The sequence below is a fragment of the Oenanthe melanoleuca genome, chromosome 4 (assembly GCF_029582105.1).
Source record: "Oenanthe melanoleuca isolate GR-GAL-2019-014 chromosome 4, OMel1.0, whole genome shotgun sequence".
Taxonomy (NCBI): Eukaryota; Metazoa; Chordata; class Aves; order Passeriformes; family Muscicapidae; genus Oenanthe; species Oenanthe melanoleuca.
In genome coordinates, this window is record NC_079337.1 from 38,560,373 (window position 1) to 38,575,418 (window position 15,046).

The following is a 15,046-nucleotide window of genomic DNA, read 5'->3' on the forward strand; positions in this document are numbered from 1 at the left end:
ATTTCAATTTTATCAATGCAGTTATTAATGAAATACTGGCATTTTTTATCTTTTAAATTGGAACTGTTTTTTACATACATACGCATAAGAAGGTAATTGTGTCAGAATGCCACATTTGTTGTAAATAAATTTTCTGTGTATTTTCCAAACCTGTGTTTTAAAGAACTATGCTCTACTATTAGCAGCTCAACAGCAGATGACATTGAAGTCATGCCACAAATGGTAAAAAAAATCTCGTTTTCCTTTCTCATTTCAGGGAGAAGATAGCATACTTCACAAGAGCAAAGATCAGTATACCAGCCCTTCCAGCTGATGATGTATAATTATGCATTTTTGTTGAAGTGTTTTTCCACTTGTTCATCTCTTTTCAGATGAGCTTTGTAGTTCCAGTGATGTGCTTTCAAAGATCTTCTATTTTACATTCACTATTAATATGTTTATTTGTAAAATATAGTGAACTGAATTGTTGTAAGTTTAAAAAATGGCAAAAAACCCCAACAAACAGAAAACCAAAGTAGATTAATTTTGGTATACTGATGCTGATTTTGTACAGTTTGTGTGTATTGCATCTGTGTTTTTATTTTGTAAAGATGGAACAAAGGAACAAAGGCAGTACTAAGCATGTATCCTGTTGAACAGCACTGTGTTGAGAAAAATTATGTTCAACAGACAATTGCTTATCTTTTCACTATTTTCATGTGAGCAGACTGTGAAAATGGCTGTTTTGCCATGCAATAATTTTGTACAAGAGTGTAACTTGTATAGTTTAAAGTTAACCACAAGCTTAAGCTCCTTTCCAAAACATCCAGGCTGCCTCACAACAGCTGCTGATTAGATTCATCACCCACGATGTAATTTTGTTTCTGAAAATAAATTTCTTCTGGTTTTGTTTTTTAATACTTTGTAGGAAGACACAGAGTTCAGAGTTTAGTTTTGTGAATGTACAGTACTTTAACCTGCACTAAAAGGTTTCTTGTGTCTGCAGGAGAGTGAGAAAGGCAAGGCAGACAAGTAACCCTAAAAAACTTACTTTGAGACTACCAAAAGGGGCAGCTGCTTTCTGAACAGGATGAATCAAATTCATAATACCAACAATGAAATAGCTATACCCACTGTGCTCTTAAAACAGTTTTTCTCTGTTAATCATTTGTCATATGGGGCTGTCTGATTGCCAGCTAGGAATACATGAAGGATGTGCTAGGTTTATATATCTGAAGATGCTTCATTTAAGTATTTATACCTGAAAAAAATCTCTTATAAGTTAATTTAGATATCAAAAGTCCTGTTGATAAGGTAAACCGTTTCTGATAAAGAAAAACTCCGTATTAGAATCTGCACAAACTTTGGTACAAGAACAATTTCTAAAATATACAATTGGCCCTATATGGAGTTGGGGGTACACAGGTTTAATGAACAGATGTGAACAGCTTGTTTCAAACACGTGCTTCTTCCTAGCAGGCTGCTTCATCAGAAGGCAACTTGGTTGCCTTCTGTTAGAAGTTCAGAACATTGGATGTAGGTGTTCAAGCAGTCCTGTCTCGGTAAAGCACTTGGGGTCATCTTCTGTGGGTACTGTGTTAAGCAGGTGGAAATTGCAGTGAACAGAAAAATTTCATTTTCTACTTAGTATGTTGCACTCAGATGTATTCACTCACTGGCTACAGTTTTATTCCCCAAGCAACAAGCAGCATTGCATGGACTTAGTCTTTCAGAAATGCTATAATTACTTGGTAGCAAATGGAAACAATATAACCACAATATGGTAGCAGCTGTCTTAGATTCAAAGTGACAATTCTCTAATGACAGGTCTGTGTAACACCCAAGGGTTTTCTTATGCACAAATACATCAGTTCACTGAAATATAAAGCCAAACATGCTATTTTGAGCAAGATGACTGATTGAACATCCTTTATGAATGCCCCATTTGTTTTTTGTGTCTTGGGTTTGAGATAACATTCATGTTTGAAAGGTCAATTTAAAAAATATCTGGAATTATTTAATGTAGAGGTGAAATGAAGGTTGACAGTTTCAGCTTCTCAATTTGATTATCTAAGGTGTTTGTAGAATGATGTTTAGAGGTCTACTTTATGATTTTTCTTTTATTTATTTACAGTCTTATTTATATGCTGTTTAATATAGTTCAGTTCTGGCCATAAAAATATTTGTCGCTATTGTGTAAAATACTTAGAGATATCTAAATTCTTGCCCAGTTAGCTGGGTTTTCTCAAATGTTGAATAATTTAAAAAAAAAAAAAAATTATTGTCTGATTTGTAAGTATAAGCTGAAGTCAAAACGTAAGTATTGCTGGCTTCAGCTTACAAAATTCCTTTTAAAATGAGAGACTTAGACATATTCATGCTCTTCATTTTCCAGACTGGTAAAGTTGAACATATTTATAGGCAGCTTTTAACAGTTCTGGGTTTGGAGTTTAGGGGTTTTTTACTAATTCAGCGTGTCACACTTGAAACACTCAATGGAATAAGCTAAAATAATACCTACAAATAAACTCCCATCAGTTTAAAGTGATAAATATTACTCTTGAAGTGAAATTTACCCTGCACAGCAGGTATAACGAATGTAATTAGTTCTATTGCCAGGTACCAATGTCACTGCAGTTGCATATATCAAAATGTAGATATTACTGGTACAAGAATATTTAGCCAAATGAGCAAAGTTTAGCTCATTTAGAAATTGTAATAGAACATAAATCAAATAATCTTAAGATTATTTTTCTTTTTTCTATTGCTATGTTTATACTGTATTAAATATCAAATGCTCAGGACTGAACTAAATATTTAATCAGGTTATATTCTGAATGTGTTTCTGTTCTAATTTTGTCTGTAAGAGTATGCAAGTACATTACATAGATTAACTTGTCTCTGCACTTTTCATGTGTTTCAGTGATTGGAAAATACATTTTTTTTTTAACAAAGCTGTTTTCCAGACCGGTGTTTTATTTAATTCTTTTATTGCTCTTCTGTCTCTTTATATGGTCTTTGCAGAAACAGATGGCTGCTACAGCTTTGTCAATGTAAAATCATGGCAATTTATAGAAAGTTCACATCAATCACTGACAGCTCTAAGGATAAGTTATATGGAAACTAATTCATATACTTGAAGTTAGTTCTTTACATTCATTCTGTGAAAGCTGCACCAGCAATGAACACAGCTGACTCTCCTCCAGACAACAGCTCATTATTGCTCACAAATACTGGCTTTCCTTAGAGAGAGAGACTGGGCAGGGACAGAGGTGGTCATATTCTCTCTCTCATGATGGACAATCTTGCATTACGTTACATAATGCCTGAGAACATTTAGTTTACTGTAAATGATACAGGCCTAGCAAACTTCATTTAAGGTTGAACTGCATTAGTTTTTGTAATTCATGGTGAACTGTTGCTATAAACTCTTTTAGACTTCAACTAATATTCTTTTGTAAAAAATACATTGTGTAAAGCAGCCCCAGCGGGAGTTCTGCCATTTAAAATATGATCAAGTCTCCATGCAGGCCTAGAGATTAAAAATTTTATACTCACTCCCCCAAGTCATACCACAAAAACAAAATCTGCCATTGATCAGACTTGGGAGAAATATAGTGATGGCTAAGATTACCATAGCTCATCAATTCATGCAATTAAAAGTGGAAGTAAGCAGTGATTAAAGGAACTATTCGGTACGAAAGAATCTCACACCCCTTACTCTTGTAAACAGTAGCCTGTCTGTTCAGCAGGTTCTTTCTTACTGTATTGCAAGCAAGAAGTTGGAAAAACTGATACCTGCCCTTGTATAAGTCTTCCATTTCCAATTTCCAGATGTGGATGGGCATCTTGTATATCTGCCATTGCATACTGCTCTTGTAAGTGATGGTCACATGATAAACAGATTGTGGAGAGGAGTAGAGATCCCCCTAGAATTAGAAAAAAATCCACCAAACTGAGCACTGAACAGTGCATCCTGTATTTCTCTGGGATGCTGTCATTATGAATCTCCTGGATTACAGTGTAAGCAAGAGACAGGGTCTCCAGGCATCATCTGGAGTATTTTTCCAAGTAGTAGCAGCTTTTTTCATCTTTTGCACGATATCCTCCATCTTTAGCCATGACCAGAGATCACAAGGCTCAGAAGTCCTAGTCCATTATATGTAGTTACTAAAATCATGGAAATCTTGAATTTTAGTAAAGAATAAAAATCTTTACACTGTCTTCCTATATCATTTGCCAGAGTCCAGTATTTCAAAGCCCTGGTGCATTTATGTCTAAGATTTTTCAGCCTGGTAAATACTACAGGTACCAGTTAAATTCCATCCTAGCACAGACAACAGAAATCCAGCTAACAGTAGCCTGTGTCTGTTTGCCAAGTTCACTGTTTGCAGTCACAGAAGCACCAAACCATTGGCTTTTGCAGGCATTGTTTGGCTCAGTTCTTTGACATACTCTGTCATACATAAGCACAAGTTAAAACAATGCTCCATGAAGCATGAAATACTTCTCCCTCCTGCTTTGTGTTGCCTGGTTCCATGTGCAGTGTTTGGGGGACTGGGAGGTGGTGTGGTAAAGCAGTAGCAGAATGGTATGACCACAGTTGGGCTCACTTTTCATTAGTTTTTGGTTTGTTTTCTTAAGAAAAGCATATACTTGGTTTTCCATTAATCAGCTAAATCGCTATAGAAGTTTTGCTGATTTTGGCATCTCACAGTTTGTTTTTAAGTTTTAATATCACATTGATGCACTTCCACTTGGAGCAAATGATCCTTCTGCTTTGTGGCCAGTTAAATGTCGTATGTTTAATGTCAAATATACAGCAACATGTTCCAAACATGAGTGAATGGAACTTAGGCGACCTTGGATAGGATGCATAATGACTCAAGATCTGTGTCAGAGGAAGATTGCTACACTGGTTTTTAAAGCAGCATTTCTCAGCCTATTTTTGGTGCATAAAGTATGCAGGTGCCAGAAACATTTAGAATAACTTGTATGGGCAATTTAATGTGGCAGACTGGAAAAACACAGCTTGCTGGGTCTAAGCACCCACATCATCACACCCCATGCACAAAAAGACAGTTGCAAAGGTTGCTACAATTTCAGAAACCTACCATTTCCAAATGCACAGAAAAAAAATTTTCAATGCAATGCAGGTATTCAGACTGTTTAGGGAAATCCCCTCTAAGTTCATACATCACTGCATCAGTCAAGTGGAAAATTGCAACAGGGAGTCAAACTTTGGGGCTTATATTATTAGCTACATAAAGCACATTGTGGTGAAAAATCCAAGCTGTAAGAGAACATGCATATTCATTTTCAGGATTTTACAGTGCAGTTAAGAAAGCAAAAGCACCTTTTCTGTGCAGTCTGTGAACACTTCAGCATTTTTCTGCAAAACAGTTTTAAGCAGTTCCACAGGTGAGAAAACGCACCACCTTCCAACACCAGTTTATGGAGAGAACAGACATAAATTTAGGAAATCAGTTGGATAACAAAGAGTCCTTTGAATTACTACCGGAACAAGCTTCTGGCTTGCACTAGAGTTTGGAAAAGATAGGGCAATATTGCTGTACTGCTTAAAACCTCTCATTTTAAGGCCTTGTTTCAGTTTCCAAGCGTTGACATTGATCCTGCTGTTCTGCTACTGCATAATGGACCGAAGACGGATGGACTTCAGTAGAACAGATTGTGCAATTGAGTAGGGATCCTCCTAATATAAGACAAAATCCAGCAAGCCAGCCAACAAACAATGCTTCCCCAAAATCCCACCTGGGAACAATATCTGGTATATTCTCATCCCAAAATTCCTGGACTGTGGAATGGGCAACCCAGGAAACTGGGACAATAGCTGTAATCCCCGATATCCAGAAGAGCATTCCTCCAAACAGCAACAACCGTTTCTTTTGTTCCTTTTGTCTTTCACCAATTTTCAAACAGTCCAACCCAAATCCTGAGAGCAAAAGGCCCAAAAGCCCTGATCCATTGGAAAAAAACATCAAAATCCTAGAAATCCTGAGTTCTGGAGGCAAAGCCAGGAAAGAATCAAAGTCCTTGCATTGCATTCCGCCTTCTTCCTGGACAACACAAGCTTGCCAGAGTCCCATGGTCCAGATCTCCAGTTCATTTAGTTCCAAGTTAAGGTTTTTCCATTGGGGTAGATAGGTGGTGAGACAGGACAGGACCCATCCCAACAGAGAGACCAATATGCCACTTAATTGCATCACTGGTTGATAGACTAAGGCCATTGTAAGAGCAGAGTCCTGCAAGCTTGAGGAGAAAGATCTCCCCAGCAATTCTGTACCAACTGCTACCTTGAGTGATGGTGGAAGCTGTGATGATTTTAGGTCTCTGCTGCCCCAAATATAAGCCCTTGCTATTAACCCTTTGCAAGCTCTGAAACACTTTTTTGTTCTTCATGAATATAAAGTTTCACATAAAGGACGAAGGACTTCACTAAACCATGAGTTAGGCTTTCCGATAAGGATTTGATCTGTTACCTTCCAATTTGCTTGGTAAAATTATATCCCAATGCCTGATGATTACAAGCCTGAGGATGAACAAAGAGGGCTCTATGACCCCTCACCCTAAAACACAACAGAAATCTTTGTGCTCCAATACGGATTAATTAGATTTTAAGTGGTGATAAAAAGGCAGCTCTGTGTGCAACAGGACTTCATTGTAATAGCTAAATTTGAGATTTCAGGGATGTAAATCAAGGCCTTGTAAAGAAAGGTAGACTGTTTGCCTATAATCTTTATTCTTAGGCTTCCTCAACATACATAATGGCTTATCTTCCACTGCCTTGTTTTATGTCCCCAGGACTGTAAAAGACGCTTTGTAAAAGACCCTTATGTTTCACATTTTCTACATTCATTTCTTTTAAAATGGGCTTTGTTTTGACTGACTCTTAAGGGGAAAAGGAGACGGATATAGTGAAAGTACCATAGAAAATGAAATCCTAGACATCCTTTCCACCATAATGAACACGGGCAGTTCATCAGCCAATGTAAACTCTACCTGCCCCAGGGCTTCAGCAACACCACGGTAGCAGCTTACACCAGCTCAGTGTCCCCTTTCCTAAAGCCCATGTCCCAGATGGCACACAGTATATTCACTTAGCATCTAACAACATTTGGCACAATGCTCCCAAGGCCAGGAATGCCTAGTACACTTTCCTGATCAAAGCAAGATACCATTATGCCATTACCCCATTAGGAAAACCTGCTTTTTCCTGCTCTCATGTCAGCTAACCTTGTGCTTGTCTACAGGGTCAGAAAGAGAACATCTGTTTGCTGTTTCCCTTCCCCCATGTAACAGCACAGCCTGTCTGGGAAGGAGCTGAGCAGGATAAACACATCCACATGAGTATGACCCAGAGGTGTTTTCCAGTCTTTCTTGATTTAATTTCTTAGATGTGATAATGTATTTATCTGCATATTTCAATTCTCAGTTGATCAAAATGAGTTATGTGATGGGAAAACATAATACTGCTTTTGAAGGTTTCCAAAATCAGAACAATTATCATGGGTATCTTTAACGTATCATTAACAACTGTCACCATGAGATGACCTCTTCTTCCTCATTTTTATACAGAGTCTTAATTTCAAACCCTTGTTTTTTTTCCTGTCACAAGCTGTGAAGAACCAATTAAAAAAAACACAGAAAGATGATCTATCTCCCTTTTTCTTATGTGCCAACCCATCAGTTCGACAGCTTATACTTGATCAAAACATTACTATGCACAAGACCAGAAATCACCAAGGATATAACTGACAACACTGGGAACAAGGTGTTGCAAGCTAGCCTGTAACTTTGGCTGTCCACAGGGCAAAAGAAAAATAAGACAAATCAATCCTGCATTCACTCATTCATTCATTCTCCAGACTGTATTTTCATATTTGGCAGTGTTGTTTCTCTCCCCTTTCTCTGTTCAGAGCAGGAATGCTAGTTCTGGAAATCCTTGTGATTTTCAATGAGAATCTCTGTAACACCATTTGAATAATTTTTAAGAAAAATCCACGATTTAGGAGTAATTCTGCTTCTTCAGGGGCTACATCCTTATCTGACTTTAAAATCACAGTTCCTGAAATACTATTATGGAAGCCTGTTGCACTTCTCTTGGCTGTGGACATCTAATATTTCTCTGCTTTTAATTTCAACAGTCAATATAGTCTGAGAACATAGGATCAGATATGTGAAGTCCATCCATTTTGAAAATGTTTATTACAATGGGCATGGTATACCAGCTTTTAAATTATAGCCATCAGAAGCAGTGGGACTTGCTGCATTGGTAAGATCTGCCAATGAAGTTCTGCAACTTACTGTTTACAATGCGTTAACTTAGAGCAAGAAAAGCTTCCTTATACTTTTCTGGATAAGATTATATGCAATCCTTGTTCTTTTGGAGGGGAGGAGAAGGTAATACTTGCCTTGACACTAGGATAGTAATGAGGTCTGAAATGCCTTTACTTATGAAAAATCACAGCTGAACTATGTACATATATGTCAGTCACTGCCTTAGTCTTGGCTTATCTCCCTTGTCCTTCTTTCACACTTTTCTTCCCCACTGTTACTTCTTTTCTCTACATCTAAAAATGTCTCATTTTCAGAAAAATTGTATTTGCTGGACTTGTTCCTACACAGAAGGTGACATGTCAGAGTTACTACAAAGCCTAAAAGGCTGGAATTGGGCTCCCATCGGTTTCTGTCCTACTGCTCCAGGCAATTGGAAACAAACCCAGGATTTACTATTGTTACACTGCCATGACAACAAACACCTGCTAGCACCTGCACAGCCTGAAACAACAGATCATCTCAGGGGGTTTCAGTGGAGATGGCCACTGAGAGGTGGCTCCCAGGCCAGCAGCGCAGGGAAAGTGCCCGCCAGGAACCTCTGCAGCCAGTGACAGGGGCCATGCACAGGAGAGCTGCTCCAGGACAGCTGTCCCTTCTCTTTGCCCCTGCTCCCCATGTCAGCATCTGCAGCAAGGACTGTGCTTGTCAAGAAGAAAAGGAAGAGCAGATACAGCTATCAATGATCAGTGTGCTTTCAGGTGAGGAAGGACATAGAGGGAGTTTTGACTGGGTTTAAAGCGGTTTTTTTCCCCATTCATTTTTAATATAGACTTAAAAGTCTGAGGTATGTAGCATACAGGTATACCACCCTACTGAGGCCAATGCAGGTAAAATACTGCCTGTGAAGAAAATAGCACAGGTCATGATCAAGTTCATACAGTTCAGTAGTATTTTTCAAGTACTGGAGATCACATCATTCATTCAAACTAGCTCAAAGCATCATTTTGCAAATTGATTTTGACTAGACTAAAGCAGAATCAAGGTGGTCAGTGTGCATATCATTTTATGCAGTTAGATGCATTAGATTTTTACTCCCCATAAAACCATCTCAGGCTGAACACAAGGATTCTGAATCTCACTGCAAGTGATACATACTCTCTTTAAAAGCTGCACTAATCCTTCTGGGAACCTCCATGGCCAGGGACAGATATACTATAGTTTACCCTCTGCAAAGACCAGTAGAGAATTGTTGTCTTTACACAGCTCTGCAGCCCACACAGTTATCCCAATGTTTAATGGTCAGCACAAGTGAAAGAAATACCAGGTTTAACACTTTGTAATCTGATTAGGTAATTTAATCCCTCAAAAGCAGAATTATGATTCTGGCTCTTTCCTACACTTTCAGCTCCTTTGTAAAGCATGTTCATTTGTGGGCTTGTTTGTTCTCCTCTAGTGGTCCAAAAAGTGTGTTCATCTTTGAGGTATGATTGTATCCAGTAGCATTGCCCAGACACTGCTGTTTTGCTAATTTGATTTGAATAGTCCTGGTGCTCCTTAAATTTTTGTTGTTGTTGCTACTCATTTAAATATAAAGTATTTTCATGAATTGTTCACAGGTCTCTCCATTTCAGATTTCTATCTTATAGACATATATAGAAAAGATGGAAATAAGAGCCAGTGTATAGATTTTCATTGGTAGAATCTTAGTAACAGCCAGTAAAACAGCTGCTGCCAGAAGTTGGCAAGGTAGTGACTTCAGCATCTTACCATGAGCAACTTAATTGACTCAGCTTGGCAGTTTCTTGCTCTTCACCTTATTGCTTGAACTGGAAGTCACGAGAGTTAGCATTTCCATACCCAACTAAGAATTCATTTCTTTGTGAAGCTGGAGCATCTTTTGGGTTTGCATTGCCAATGTGCTGTTCAGTGAAACCACAGAAAAACGAAGCAAGGAACACAATCCATACTGCTATCCGTATTGACTTACTCTAGTCTGCATTTAAGTGAGATTTGGCAAAAATTATTATTGATATTGAAAGAGCTTAAGGTTTCAGGGTGCTTCAGAGAGCATCACAGTACAGAAGTTGACTTCTCCCTGAGCTTACATCTGTGTGTCTCCAAATCTTGAGAGTCGTAGGTATCTTTTGACCTCCTAATGTGGACTACTCTAAATTTTATTTATCTTTTCCTAAAGTTACTGTGGTGGCTCTTCTGAGTTCCTCTTTGTTTCCCTCATTGGAATCACAGTACCAAGTTAGACACAGCCTCACAGAGAGCTGGAAGGGTAAATGTAGTGCTCATGTGAGAAGTTTAGTGAATCAAAGCAACACAATATCCACTAGCACTTCCCACTCCAATGCATGAGTGACACTTGTTGTACTTCTTGAACCCTAGTGCAATCCACAACAGCAACCTTTAATTATTGGCATTTAAAAGCAATTGTGAAAGCAGATAAGAGGCAATATGGAGAGGGGTATGCAGTTATGAAGATAATGACAATTTCCATCTTGAAAAGGGAAAATAGAGTAACTTTAAGCACACTCAGTTAGCTCACGGTGTCATTACACTTTCACTAAAACCAAACTCGATATTTAGAGGTGATGATTTATAGGACCACACTATCTGTTTCTGTATTACATCTGAAGACACTGCCCCTCAGTGAATGCTAGGAGACTGCTTGAGAAAAGTCACAAACCCAAACAACTGAATAGTTTGTGGAGAAGGTAGAGCAGAATAGGACAGTGCAGCAGAGACAAAGAAAATCATCACAAAGGCCGCAACACCTCTTCTGATCCCCTCCCCCAGTGCAGGCAGCGAGGACACCCCAGCAGTGCAGCCCCTGCAGACAATTCCACACTGCTGGTGTGCCAGGGCTGCCAATGACACACCTGGGCAGAGCTGGGCTGAGCACAGCATGAGAAGGTGAGCACTCAGCACCTTCAGGAGAGCAAGGAAGGGACTGCAGAACCTTAAGGAAAAGGGTTCAGCCATCACTGTCCTCTGCTTTCAAATGGACAAATTCCCTGCTTTTCAGTATTGCAGGGACTGCCCAAACCTGCTTACCTTCCCTCTTCAAACACTGGTTTGTAATTCATTAAGCAACTTTAGTAAGAGCCTGTTACACATGCAAAAGAAATCTACTTCTGTGATTGAAAGACCTTGCTAACAGTTTCACTTCTGCAAGATCAATCAAAAGCTTGAAATAGGATGTCATGCGGAACTAATGGTAGTTGCACAAAATCTAGAAGGGAAAGGCACTGAAAGAGTCAAGCACAGCAACATGAAACTGCTGATTTCTGCTTTAGGGACTTATTCAAAACATTGAAATGAGAGAGGGCAGATTTGCCATCATTATACTGGAAGAATAAAGAATGCTTTAAGGCTCAGTACTTCAACCTTTGCGAAGCTTTTCCATCATCATCCCAATCCAGACTTCAAAGTGAGGGTTGACTGGGTTAGAAAATTAGCCTTATTCTTCAGGAAACTATTTTTGATATACTGTCAATACAGGAGATTACTGTAAGTGTGAAAACTCATGTCACTTGAGCAGTGATTGGAATGTGATTTCCTTGAATGATGGAAGTCTAAGAAACTAGTTTCTGAGCTGTGAAATATATGGGCTTCTTTATCACTATGCATCCCTCATTGGGAGATTCTGGTTTAATAGAGTGCTACAGATATATATTTCTATAATGCTTTTCATTTCACATCTGCAGACAATTATTATAATAAGTTTTCTCTCATTCCTTAAGTTATGTTTCTTATTATCAGTAAACTTATGAGAAATTATTTGTAGTTCCCAGTTGAACCTACATAGGAATTGTTATTGCACAGCAGTTGGGATTACAAAGGTGATACAGCCTTGCTAACCATAAATTAGAAGACTGCACACACCTTTTAACAGCAATCTATCCAGAATGTAACATAAACTGTAAGTGAAGGAAGTGTGGGGCACCTATGGCATTTTGCTCACCTGCCACATTGAGGTTTGAGGGGAAGGAGGGAGGAAAGAAACTGAACAAAATTAATTTATGGCCATTAGAAATATGATTGTTCTTTAGATTCTAGTGGATTAAATTAGTTTTGCTCTTTATCTTTTATGGTTTAGAGAGCTAGGAAATGCAAACATTTTCAGTATTAGTTAAAGCTTAAATATACACTTTACTCTTGTCCTCTGCCACATTCATCCTCATCCGTTCTCTCTACTCCCCCTCACCTTCCCTAGGTTACATTAAGAAAAGCTGAAAGGACACTATCTCTTCAGGTTTCTTCAGCAGGGCAGTGAGAATGGAGTCAAGCCAAGGTGCCCATGGCTACTCTGGTGGAAAGAATGGATACAGGAGGGGAGGGAAGGTGGGACAGAAGCTTCCTGCCTTCACTTCACCAATTGCAGCCACCCAGCAGCACCCTCAGATGTCAAACACTGCCCACAGAGGTGAAAGGGGTGATGCACAGAATCCACCAGCACGGGTAATGCCCCATGTACTGCAAAACTTGGCATAGCTGAGACAAGCAAGAGTGCAGGAGCTCCAATGAATGCTGCAAGGGTAGATTGAGACAATGTCTGCCCATGCTTCAGATCAACCCAGAGACAGAGAAATCCTAGAGACTTCTAACATCATGCCTCTGCAATGGTTATGTGATAGTTGTTTCTGCTTTTACTAATTGATGATGAATGTATCTTAGACAGGTACTAAGCATTTGCTGCAAAATATCACACATTTTCCAAACGTTTACATAGAGGTGAGGGCTACTTCCATCCACTGACTCAAACATTTAAACAGAGAGAATGCTTCATCCTAAATGAAAGAAGCTTAGGTTCTGACTGCAGGAAAATAATTGTGAAGATGATTAAAACTGGTATTCCCCAATATGACGATAACCTGTCTTGACTTGAGCAGGCATTGCTTTTGATTCTTCAGCCTATCACAAGAGTCTACTTTTTAATTTACATCATACCCAGGAAGAGATACTGACTAAAAGCAACTATTTTGAAATACACTCAAGTCTTTGTATTATTTGTACAAAATTCCATGTAGAAAAAGGAAACAGCTGCCTGAGTTAAAGGACTGTACAAAGACAAAGACATGTTACTGAGCTTGGTATACACCTGCAAAGCTACATTCACTCATATGAGAACAGCAGTACTATGCTAGGACAAGCCAAAACTTTATCTGTCCCAGCAGGAAAATAACATATAAACATGTAAGAATAGATTGCTCTTGTCTCCATCCTACAGTGTAAAAATCTCTGAGTCAGGAATTTAAATCTAACTTCAGAACAGAAGTTTTGTTAAAATCTTCCCTGAAGTTGAAAATATAATTAACAACATCATCTTGTTGGTATATTGGCATTTTGGTGTCTGCGTTTTGGCATCTACATTTTGGCAACAAGAACTCTAGCCCTAGAAATAAAATGGAAAAAAAAATTAATCATCTCACCAGTGGTCTGCTTGAAATCTAGTATCTTTCACTGTAAGATATGATCTAAAAATGACTTGGGTTTGTTTCTAATGGGAAGGATACACTCCCAAGTGAATGTACAAATGAGTTTCCTGTAATATTCTGCCAGATGCACAGATGGCATGAGATGAGGAAAGTGCTCCTTGCATCAAGTGTATGATGATTTTCATAAAGTACAGGTTCAGTGGTTAGGAGCAATACATCTGTATTCATTTAAATCCCCTTTATACTACAGCATATTATCATGGTTCTCTTTATCTAATTATCACTTCTCCACAGGACAACGATCAGTGAATTTTCTGCTATTGTGGTAAATGGAACAATGGGGCACTATATCCCTCCAAGAGTGCCAGTGAATTTCAATATCTAATCCATATGTCCACTTATACAGACTGTAACCCAAAAGAAGACCACTGACAGTGGGGTGTTGACATGCTTTCAACCAGGGGAGTTCCCCCAAAAAGGTAAATTAAATCACATCTAGCTTCCATAAAAATTCAAAGAATCAGTAAAAGTCACTTTTGTCCATCTATGCCTTACAAGACAAAATGAAGTAAATGACAACTAATAGTTACTTAGCTTTCCTTAAAAAATAAAATAAAATAAATAAAATAAAATAAAATAAAATAAAATAAAATAAAATAAAATAAAATAAAATAAAATAAAATAAAATAAAATAAAATAAAATAAAATAAAATAAAATAAAATCTCTGCTGACAGAATAAACAGCCTTCCTAAGAAGAAACCTGTTCTAATGAAGCACTGGATTATGGCCATGTTCATGTTCTCACACTTGGTCTTCCTTTCCCAAATAACAGCACCTAGTTAATATCTTAGAGTGGCCTGAGTTGGAAAGAATCCATAAGGATCATTGTGTCCAGGTCCTGGCCCTGCACAGGAGAACACCAAGAATCACACCATGTTTCAGAGACATGAGCACTGTCTGCTCTCCTACAAACAATTTTCCTCTTGTTGCAATCCCTTAAAGGAAGTAGCATTTTTTTGGTCACCATTAAATCATATTCAGTTTATGATTTGCTGTAATTTTTAATTCTGGTGTAATATTCACATTTCTTGCAGCACACATGCATCCTCTGATGATGTTGGTAAGACAAAGCTTGCAGATATATGGAAGATGGGGACTGGCAATTATTACCCTTCCTCTACTCTCTGCTAATATCCCTCCATGTACCAATGACAGAAAAGCCTTTGTCTCTCACCTCTGCAAGTGGTCCTGATTTTACAAATGCTTGATCCTTTAGCTCTCTGTTGAACTCCTATTTAATCTCCACAAATTCCAGCCTTTT

At 38.3% G+C, this 15,046-nt stretch overlaps 2 protein-coding genes and 1 long non-coding RNA gene across 9 annotated transcripts in view; 1 reads left to right on the forward strand and 2 right to left on the reverse strand.

Annotated features, from left to right (window-relative positions):
* WWC2 (WW and C2 domain containing 2) overlaps positions 1–2,869 on the forward strand; it is a 93,339-nt gene extending 90,470 nt beyond the window's left edge. For all 4 annotated transcript variants that reach the window (XM_056490972.1, XM_056490973.1, XM_056490974.1 and 1 more), the window contains one exon: positions 257–2,869. In XM_056490972.1, the coding sequence (XP_056346947.1) occupies positions 257–323 (67 nt within the window). In that variant the 3' untranslated portion in view covers positions 324–2,869. The remainder of the gene's footprint in view (positions 1–256) is intronic.
* Positions 1–15,046, reverse strand: part of LOC130252905 (uncharacterized) — a 58,472-nt gene that overhangs the window by 7,232 nt on the left and 36,194 nt on the right. For all 4 annotated transcript variants that reach the window (XR_008840466.1, XR_008840465.1, XR_008840463.1 and 1 more), the window contains one exon: positions 3,778–3,908. This is a non-coding gene — a long non-coding RNA (uncharacterized LOC130252905). The remainder of the gene's footprint in view (positions 1–3,777; positions 3,909–15,046) is intronic.
* On the reverse strand, positions 5,574–6,227 carry CLDN22 (claudin 22). Its single transcript, XM_056490979.1, has one exon. The coding sequence runs from the start codon at positions 6,225–6,227 to the stop codon at positions 5,574–5,576; it is 654 nt and encodes a 217-aa protein (XP_056346954.1).

Excerpts from the sequence above, each read along its gene's own strand:
- CLDN22 (XM_056490979.1), bottom strand. The coding sequence starts at position 6,227 with ATGGCCTTAGTCTATCAACCAGTGATGCAATTAAGTGGCATATTGGTC.